Genomic DNA, 11,056 nt, shown 5'->3' on the forward strand with positions numbered 1-11,056 from the left:
GTTTTAGCTCCCCCCTGCCGTATGCGCTCCCGCATGGGAGAAAACGTAGTGTGAACCCAGCCTTAGAAGGCTGAGGCCAGTGTTCTGAAGCGATCAAAGGTTAGAGACCAGGCCCTGTCTGGGGGATCGTGGGGAGGTGGGGGGGGGGGGGGGGGGTGTCACAAACTTATCCCCTATCCTGTGGATAGGGGATAAGTTTGTCCATAGTAGTGTGCCTATTTAAGTACGCATGGGATAGGCCTAAGGCTATTCTTCATATAAGATAGAGATAGGCATAAGGCTATCCTTTATATAAGATAGGGATAGGCATAAGGTTATCCTTTATATAAGATAGGGATAGGCATAAGGTTATCCTTTATATAAGATAGGGATAGGTATAAGGTTATCCTTTATATAAGATAGGGATAGGTATAAGGTTATCCTTCATATTCAAATAGGTACACCACTATAATCTCTAGTTTCTAGGGTCAGACATTGACTTACAGGGAGGCTACCTCCAATAGGCGGAGACCATTTTCTTCCTTTGGGCAATAGATTCATGACTTTGGACCAAAACTGTTACTCACACCTAATTTCTGGAGCAAATGCACCTTTGGTCCGTCATCTAACGCACTTTCTAAATATTTGGTGTTTTTAACAGCAAATATTTATGATAGCTAAATATGATAACTATTTTATAACCATAACCTACTTTACTTAAAATGAGAAATGATATACCTGAACATTGTTACATCTGGTGACCATGTCCCTGAACTGTTGTTCATCACCAGATCGGCTGCAGATCTTATAGCTGATTGGCTGGTATCGCTCCCACCAGGGCCTGAAGGGGTTGGTGACAACCAAATTCTCATTAGGAGGTGAAATCTGCAGAAGAACAAAGAGATTACAGATCATTTTAAGAGACATATTTCAGTGTAACAGCAAATAAACCAGTGACCCCCCAACCTGTGTCGCTCTTCAGCTGTTGCAAAGCTACAGAACTCAGCATATGTCCTGCCATCCTCCAAGTGTGGCATAACAACAACTTCTAGCATGCCCTGGCAGCCTTTGTATGGGGCTGATAGGAAGTGAAGAATCCGCAACGATTACTCGAGCACAGTGTACCCTTTAAACAGCTGATCAGCTCAGGTGCCAGGAGTCGGATCCCCACCCATCAGATATTAAAGGGTGGGGATCAGAGATAAGATGTCTGATCGCAGGGGTCCCGCAGCTGGTCTCTGTGCAGGACCCGGTGTGGCGGGGGTCGTGATGTCACGGCAATGCCCCTTGTGGCATCACGCCACGCCCCCCTCAATGCAAGTCTATGGGAGGGGGCGTGGCAACTGCCACGCCCCCTCCCAAAGACTTGCATTGAGAGGGCGAGGCGTGATGCCACGAGGGGCGTGGCCGTGATGTCACTACCCCTGCCACCCGGTCCAAGCGTTTGGAACAAAATGTTCCGAACGCTGGGGCAACGGAGTACCCCTTTAATGCCTATCCTTAAAACAAGCCATTAATAAGAAAGTCCCAGAAAATGACTTTATGCATGTGTATCTACACACTAAGGGTATAACAAGACGGCCATGTTTTTGGCTGAGGATTTGGATGGAATGGCCCTACTTAAAGGTGTACTCTGCCCCTAGACATCTTATCCCCTATCCAAAGGATAGGGGATAAGATGTCAGATCGCCGGGGTCCCGCTGCTGGGGACCCCTGGGATCACCGCAGTTCGCTCTGTGTGTAATGACGGGCGATACAGGGGACGGAGCAGCGTGAGGTCACGGCCCACCCCCTTAATTCAAGTCTATGGCAGGGGGTGTGACGACCGCCACGCCCCCTCCCATAGACTTGCATTGAGGGGGCCGGCTGTGATGTCACGAGGGGCGGGGTTTCATTCCAGTCGTCAGAGTTCTACCATATATCAGTCACATAGTTACATGAAGTAATTCATAAGGTAAAAAAAAAAAAAGGGTCTATAAAGTTTAATCTATAACCCTACTGCGTTGATCCAGAGGAAGGCAAAAACCCTTCTGAAGCTGATGCCAATTGCCCTATACCAGGTGGAATATTCCTTACCGACTCCAAATTGACACAGCACAGATTTTCATTCCTATTTTTATAGAACGATGAATTTTCTGTGTACTTTGCTTTACACAATTGTGGTACTGTCTGTACTAAAGTTCCCATTGAGCTCTCCATGTACACCTCATTCCACAAATGCCTTGAAGGCCTCCAATTCTCAAGGTCAGTGGTCCCCAACCCAGTCCTCAAGGCCCACCAACATTACAGGTTTTGTTTGGTTACTCCATTAGAATAGAACAGGGAAAAATTAAACTCCTGGATTCTTGGTGGGGGCCTTGAGGACTGGATTGTGGACCTTTGCTCTAGGCCGTCACCTTTAAAGTACAGTGAAGGAAAAAAAAAAAAATTGTCAACTAACAAAGAAATGATCGGTCTGTAATTTTAATGGTCGGTTGAAATCTTGCATTTAGCCCCCGACTGAGGGAGATTGACAGTAATTTTGGTTTTCTTCCATTTGTAAATAATGGCACCAACTGTTGTAAACTTTTCACCAAGCTGCTTGGCGATGGTCTTGTAACCCGTTCCAGCCTTGTGTAGGTCTACAATCTTGTCCCTGACATCCTTGGACAGCTCTTTGGTCTTGATTGATTGCTTCTGTGGACAGATGTCTTTTATGGAGAAAATGAGCTGAGATTAGGAGCACTCAGCTCCTAAGTGCTCCTAATCTCAGTTCATTTTCTGTATAAAAGACACCTGGGAGCCAGAAATCTTACTGATTGATAGGGGATCAAATACTTATTTCACTAAGTAAAATGAATAACAATTCAAATTGTATTTGAAATATGTTTTTCTGTTTTTTTGTTATTATTCTGTCTCTCACTGTTCATATACTGTAAATCATTAAACTTATAAACTGATCGTTTCTTGACAAATGCACAAAATCAGCAGGGGATCAAATACTTTTTTCCCTTCACTGAAGGTCTCACACACCCTCCCTCCGTAGCTATAGCCTCAGGTAATGTTGTATCTTCATGATGGTATTGCTGCTCTTTATAACGAATACAACAATACAAGGAAAATGACAGTAACATGATAAATGACTTGTATGATAAAAAAACCATGAATTACCACTCGAGCTGAAAACCGGCATGACAGGTTCAGCCTAATATACATGGATAGCATGTCAGCACGCTACAACCAGCTTAATGGCATAATAAAAATCTTTTAATACTTATAAAGATAGAATAATACTTAACCTTTAAAGTCCCACCGTGGAAGTGAAATATTGCCCTCATTTTAGAATACTGTAACATTTATGTAATATCGGCTACAAGTGATGCGAGATTAAAGGTTAGTTAGCTGGCACCTACCTGATGTGTACAATCCAGAGAGCTGATGTATAGTATTTCTCTTTGGAAAGATGACAGAATAGGATAGATAGATAGATAGATAGATAGATAGATAGATAGATAGATAATAGACAGATAGATAGATAGATACATAGGTAGATACAGGATATATATATATATATATATATATATATATGATAGATAGATGGTAGATAGATATATATTATATATATATATATATATATATATATATATATATATATATATATATATGAGATAGATAGGTAGATAGATATGGGATATATATATATATATATATATATATACATGAGACATATAAATAGATAGGAGATAGATAGATATGAGATAGATAGATATATAGATATGAGATAAATAGATAGATAGATAGATAGATAGATAGATACAACCAAAGAATAAGTTGGCCAGCACTATTGATTCCAAACTATTGTAAAAACCTGGCTTGCAGGTGCAGGCTGCTGGGCTAAATATACAGCAACAGGAGAATACAGCAGCACACTGCTAGCACAAAGATATAGATAAAACATGAGTATATAGATAAAACATGAGTATATAGATAGAACATGAAAAGCTATACAGCTGTAGTGCAATAAATGAAAATTTGAAACTATGAAATTATGGGACGGTCCACGCTATTTGGCCGCCAAATTTGCAAGCTAAGTACCTCATAATTTCATAGTTTCATATTTTCATTTATTGCATTACAGCTGTATAGCTTTTCATGTTCTATCTATATACTCATGTTTTATCTATATACTCATGTTTTATCTATATCTTTGTGCTAGCAGTGTGCTGCTGTATTCTCCTGTTGCTAGATAGATAGATATGGGATAGATAGATAGACCTATAGTACATGCATAGAGTTACCTGGACACCTCCAAACCCATTTGGACCCAAAAAGCGTTCACATTCTTCCGCAATGTCCTCCCAGCGCCATTCAAACAAGTGGACAATAGACGTTCTTCCATTAGCCACGTTGGGTTTGAATTGTCCGGTGCAGACTCCGAACAGCGTCAGCAGGATCAGCAGTGTCATTTTGAAGAGTCTTCTGTCCCAGTATCTTGTCCTCTCCCTCTTTATATCCTCAGTAGACAATGACTGTGATGTAAGAGGCGGCTGATGAGTATCTGATGCCAATCTGCTTCTCCACCTACACTCCCGTGTTACGATTGTGTGGAGTGAAGAAGTAGAAAGCTTTAGTATAGTAATAGTAACTTATCCACACAAATAGTAATACACAGTACTTGATTTTCATTTTTTAATGTGCAGCACCCAGGAACTTATTATAATTTGGGTATAAATAGGGATGTCCTTATACCTATACTGGTATGAGTATCGACTCATGCAAAGATATGTAGATTCCCTTATTAGGTCCCCTTTATAAAAAAAATAAAAAATAAAAACCCTCTCACCTTCCCTACACTCCTGCGCTGAGGCCTTTATATCGACTGCTCAGTTATCCAGGGTGGTGAAGAACCTGCTGTGCAATGAAATGACAGATAAGGCTTCTACCTAATTGGTGGGGTTTGCTACCTACCTACTGGGGGCATTAACTAACTAGAGGGGATTCCCTATCTACCTACTGGTGGTTTCTACCTAATAGGGGGAATGATCTACTTATGGGGGGTCTTTGACCTACTAGGGGAGGTTTCCCTTCCTACTGGGGACTTCAATCAACTAGAGTGGATTCCCTATCTACTTACTGGTGGCTTCTACCTAATAGGGGGAATTATCTACCTACCAGGGGCATCAACCTACTAGGAGAGGCTTTCCTACCTACTGGGGGATTCTATCAAATAGGATTACACCCTATTTGAAAGAAGAACCCAGTAGGTAGGGAAACCTCCCTTGGTAGATCGTAGCCCTAGGTACGTAGATAATTCCCCACTGCTAGGTAGAAGCTACCTACTTACTGGGGGCTTCTACCTAATTGGGGGAATGTATCTACCTACCAGGGGATTCTATCTATAAGGAGGAATTCCCTACCTACCTTCTGCGGGCTTCTATCTAATAAGGTAGGATTCCCAACCTACATACCTACCCACTGGGGGACATCTACCTAATGGGTTGGATTCCCTTCCTAACTACTAGGGGCATATCTTAATTATGAGGACCTCATATTTGACTTTCGCCTGAGGCTTCATAAAGTCTAAAGCCAACTCTGCTGAAACGTCACATTAATAAAATTATTGGTAATTGGTATCGGTGAGTACTTGAAAAAGTGCAGTGTCAGTGAGGGATCCCTACCCTCCAGATAAAGCTGCCATAATAGAGCTGTGGGGTTCATTTTCCCCAGCAGCCTCATGTCCTTTTCCCTCCTCCCAACCTCTTTTTTTTTATTAGCGGGTGCTATTGGTCGGTGTAGTATTGTCTTTTTTTTATATTTGCTCATCATAACTTGAACATATATATATATATATATATATATATAGATAGATAGATAGATAGATATAGATATATGTGTATATATATATTCATTTTCTGACCGTCACAAATTCTTAGTTGGATTTATTGTCGAAGATTCATTAATAATTCCTTTATTAAAGGACATATTTTTTAGATTGTGGCATATTAATTTATATTGAGTTTTGTACTCAGTATTATATAGCTTATTTTTGCACTACGGAAGGTATTGGAAGGTATTATTTGGGGTTTTATGTAACAGTGTGAAGGAGGTCATTACTACCTTATTTATTGTAATTTATAAATGTATAGCTGCCTGCATAAGGAGGGTGTTGTAGTTTCTATTTTTCCTTCACCAAGTATTAATACTTCTTTGTAAGTCTTTTTATCTGTCTGTGTAGTCTTATGTGTGAATAAAATTAGCATTTTTTGTAATTAAAACTATTTGGGTGTGCCAGAATATATATATGCCTATCTTGTTTCTTTCTGGCATATATTGCTGCACTGGGCATTTCTCTTGGCACCTATTTCTTGGCATTCATACATTTTAATTTATATATATATATATATATATATATATATATATATATATATACGGTATATATATACGGTATATATATATATATATATATATATATATATATATATATATACCGTATATATATATATATATATATATATATATATATATACCGTATATATATATATATATATATATATATATATATATATATCTCAGCAAAGGAAAGATGGAAATATCTCCAAGAGGCATTAAATTACAGATTAGACATTCTTATAATATGTCAACAAAAGTTAGATTTTATTTCCATCATTTACACTTTCAAAATAACAGAAAACAAAAAAATGGCATCTGCAAAAGTTTGGGCACCCTGAAGAGTTAATATCTTGTATTGTCCCCTTTGGCAAGTATCACAGCTTGTAAACGCTTTTTGTAGCCAGCCAAGAGTCTTTCAATTCTTGTTTGAAATATCTTTGCCCATTCTTCCTTACAAAAGTCTTCCAGTTCTTTGAGATTTCTGGGCTGTCTGTCACGCACTGCTCTTTTAAGGTCTATCCATAGATTTTCAATTATGTTGAGGTCAGGAGATTGTGAAGGCCATGGAAAAACCTTCAGTTTACGCCTCTTGATGTAATCCCCATAGATTTCGAGGTGTGTTCAGGATCATTATCCATTTGTAGAAGCCATCCTCTCTTTAAAGGGGTACTCCGGTGAAAAACTTTTTTTTTTTTTAAATCAACTGGTGCCAGAAAGTTAAACAGATTTGTAAATGACTTCTATTAAAAAATCTTAATCCTTCCTGTACTTATTAGCTGCTGAATAGTACAATGGAAATTATTTTCTGTTTGAAACAAAGAGCTCTCTGCTGACATCACGAGCACAGTGCTCTCTGCTGACATATCTGTCCATTTTAGGAACTGTCCAGAGTAAAAGGAAATCCCCATAGCAAACACATGCTGCTCTGGACAGTATCTAAAATAGACAGAAATGTCAGGAGAGAGCACTGTGTTTCAAAAAGAAAAGAATTTCCGCTGTAGTATTCAGAAGCATTTTCTCATTCCGGCCAAAAAGTTCAATTTTAACCTCATCGGTCCACAGAACTTGTTTCCAAAATGCATCAGGCTTGTCTATATGTTCATTTGCAAAGTTTAAATGCTGATTACTGAGAACGTAGAAGAGGTTTTCTTCTGATGACTCTTCCATGAAGACCATATTTGTACAAGTATCTCTTTATAGTGGAATAGTGTACCACAACTCCAGTGTCTGCCAGATCTTTCTGGAGGGATTGTGCAGTCTAACGTGGGTTTTGAATTGTTTTTCTCACAATCCTGCGAGCTGTTCTGTCTGATATTTTCTTGGTCTTCCAGATCTTGCTTTAACTTCCACTGTTCCTGATGACTGCCATTTCGTAATTACATTCCGAACAGAGGATATTGACATCTGAAAACATTTTGCTATCTTCTTATAGCCTTCTCCAGCTTTGTGAGCGTCAATTATTTTCAGTTTCAGATTTCTAGACAACTGCTTAGAAGAACCCATGGTGCTGATTGTTGGGGCAAGGTCAGATGAGTCTGGGCATGTAAAACCTTTGAGATTGACATCACCTGGTCTTCCCAGATGATGATTGAGAACAATCCATGACACTGGCAGGTCTCAGCTTTGCAAAGGGCGCAGTGCATGCTATAAATTCTGCAGGGTGCCCTAACTTTTGCAGACCCAATTTTTTGGTTTTCAGTTATTTTGAAAGTGTAAATGATGGAAATAAAATCTAACTTTTGTTGACATATTATAAGAATGTCTAATCTGTAATTTGATGCCTTTTGGAGATTTTTCCATCTTTCCTTGGCTTCTTCATGCACATTAATACAAATTTTTACCTGGGGTGCCCAAACTTTTGATCCCCACTGTATAATGTGAGGGGTGGACTCACTTATGGGAGATACTGTATATATAATGTGAGGAGTGGACTCACTTATGGGAGATACTGTATATATAATGTGAGGGGTGGACTCTCTTATGGGAGATACTGTATATATAATGTGAGGGGTGGACTCACTTATGGGAGATACTATATATAATGTGAGGGGTGGACTCACTTATGGGATATACTGTATATATAATGTGAGGGGTGGAGTCAATTATGGGAGATACTGTATATAATGTGAGGGGTGGACTCACTTATGGGAGATACTGTATATATAATGTGAGGGGTGGGCTCACTTATGGGAGATACTATATATAATGTGAGGGGTGGAGTCACTTATGGGATATACTGTATATATAATGTGAGGGGTGGACTCACTTATGGGATATACTGTATATATAATGTGAGGGGTGGACTCACTTATGGGATATACTGTATATATAATGTGAGGGGTGGACTCACTTATGGGAGATACTATATATAATGTGAGGGGTGGAGTCACTTATGGGATATACTGTAGATATAATGTGAGGGGTGGACTCACTTATGGGATATACTGTATATATAATGTGAGGGGTGGACTCGCTTATGGGAGATACTGTATATATAATGTGAGGAGTGGACTCACTTATGGGAGATACTGTATATATAATGTGAGGGGTAGAGTCACTTATGGGATATACTGTATATATAATGTGAGGGGTGGACTCACTTATGGGAGATACTATATATATATAATGTGAGGGGTGGAGTCACTTATGGGAGATACTGTATATAATGTGAGGGGTGGAGTCACTTATGGGATATACTGTATATAAAGTGAGGGGTGGACTCACTTATGGGAGATACTGTATATATAATGTGAGGGGTAGAGTCACTTATGGGATATACTGTATATATAATGTGAGGGGTGGAGTCACTTATGGGATATACTGTATATATAATGTGAGGGGTGGAGTCACTTATGGAATATACTGTATATATAATGTGAGGGGTGGACTCACTTATGGGAGATACTATATATAATGTGAGGGATGGAGTCACTTATGGGATATACTGTATATATAATGTGAGGGGTGGAGTCACTTATGGGATATACTGTATATATAATGTGAGGGGTGGAGTCACTTATGGAATATACTGTATATATAATGTGAGGGGTGGACTCACGTATGGGAGATACTATATATAATGTGAGGGATGGAGTCACTTATGGGATATACTGTATATATAATGTGAGGGGTGGACACACTTATGGGATATACTGTATATAATGTGAGGGGTGGAGTCACTTATGGAATATACTGTATATAATGTGAGGGGTGGACTCACTTATGGGATATACTGTATATATAATGTGAGGGGTGGACTCACTTATGGGAGACACTATATATATAATGTGAGGGGTGGACTCACTTATGGGATATACTGTATATATAATGTGAGGAGTGGAGTCACTTATGGGATATACTGTATATATAATGTGAGGGGTGGACTCACTTATGGGAGATACTGTATATATAATGTGAGGGGGGAGTCACTTATGGGAGATACTGTATATAATGTGAGGGGGGGACTCACTTATGGGATATACTGTATATATAATGTGAGGGGTGGAGGCACTTTTAGGAGATACTGTATATATAATGTGGGGGGTGGACTCACTTATGGGATATACTGTATATAATGTGAGGGGCGGACTCACTTATGGGAGATACTGTATATAATGTGAGGGGCGGACTCACTTATGGGAGATACTGTATATATAATGTGAGGGGTGGACTCACTTATGGGATATACTGTATATAATGTGAGGGATGGAGTCACTTATGGGATATACTGTATATATAATGTGAGGGGTGGAGTCACTTATGGGATATACTGTATATATAATGTGAGGGGTGGAGTCACTTATGGGATATACTGTATATATAATGTGAGGGGTGGACTCACTTATGGGAGATACTGTATATATAATGTGAGGGGTGGAGTCACTTATGGGATATACTGTATATATAATGTGAGGGGTGGACTCACTTATGGGAGATACTGTATATATAATGTGAGGGGTGGACTCACTTATGGGAGATACTGTATATAATGTGAGGGATGGACTCACTTATGGGAGATACTGTATATATAATGTGAGGGGTGGACTCTCTTATGGGAGATACTGTATATATAATGTGAGGGGTGGACTCACTTATGGGAGATACTGTATATATAATGTGAGGGGTGGACTCCCTTATGGGATATACTGTATTTAATGTGAGGGATGGAGTCACTTATGGGAGATACTGTATATATAATGTGAGGGGTGGACTCCCTTATGGGATATACTGTATATATAATGTGAGGGGTGGACTCACTTATGGGAGATACTGTATATATAATGTGAGGGGTGGACTCACTTATGGGAGATACTGTATATATAATGTGAGGGGTGGACTCTCTTATGGGATATACTGTATATAATGTGAGGGATGGAGTCACTTATGGGATATACTGTATATAATGTGAGGGGTGGACTCACTTATGGGAGATACTGTATATATAATGTGAGGGGTGGACTCACTTATGGGATATACTGTATATATAATGTGAGGGGTGGACTCACTTATGGGAGATACTGTATATATAATGTGAGGGGTGGACTCTCTTATGGGAGATACTGTATATAATGTGAGGGATGGAGTCACTTATGGGATATACTGTATATATAATGTGAAGGGTGGACTCACTTATGGGAGATACTGTATATATAATGTGAGGGGTGGAGGCTCTTTTAGGAGATACTGTATATATAATGTGAGGGGTGGA

The 11,056-nt window shown here is 39.3% G+C and overlaps 2 protein-coding genes across 8 annotated transcripts in view; one reads left to right on the plus strand and one right to left on the minus strand.

Moving 5' to 3' along the window:
- The window catches only part of LOC130275440 (pancreatic alpha-amylase-like), a 40,201-nt gene extending 35,777 nt beyond the window's left edge, over nucleotides 1-4,424 (minus strand). Inside the window, exons 1-2 of the mRNA XM_056523422.1 lie at nucleotides 4,257-4,424; nucleotides 718-864 (exon numbers count right to left, since the gene is read on the minus strand). Of these exons, the coding sequence (XP_056379397.1) occupies nucleotides 718-864; nucleotides 4,257-4,424 (315 nt within the window). The remainder of the gene's footprint in view (nucleotides 1-717; nucleotides 865-4,256) is intronic.
- Nucleotides 1-11,056, plus strand: part of LOC130275439 (pancreatic alpha-amylase-like) — an 88,852-nt gene that overhangs the window by 35,704 nt on the left and 42,092 nt on the right. The window contains exon 1 of one of the 7 annotated variants that reach the window (XM_056523420.1): nucleotides 2,968-3,016. The exons of the other annotated variants lie outside the window; for them this stretch is intronic. The gene's annotated coding sequence lies outside the window, so the exon portion shown is untranslated. Of the gene's footprint in view, nucleotides 1-2,967; nucleotides 3,017-11,056 lie in introns of those variants that run through there. 7 annotated transcript variants of the gene reach the window in all.

This window comes from Hyla sarda, chromosome 6 (assembly GCF_029499605.1).
Source record: "Hyla sarda isolate aHylSar1 chromosome 6, aHylSar1.hap1, whole genome shotgun sequence".
Classification (NCBI taxonomy): domain Eukaryota; kingdom Metazoa; phylum Chordata; class Amphibia; order Anura; family Hylidae; genus Hyla; species Hyla sarda.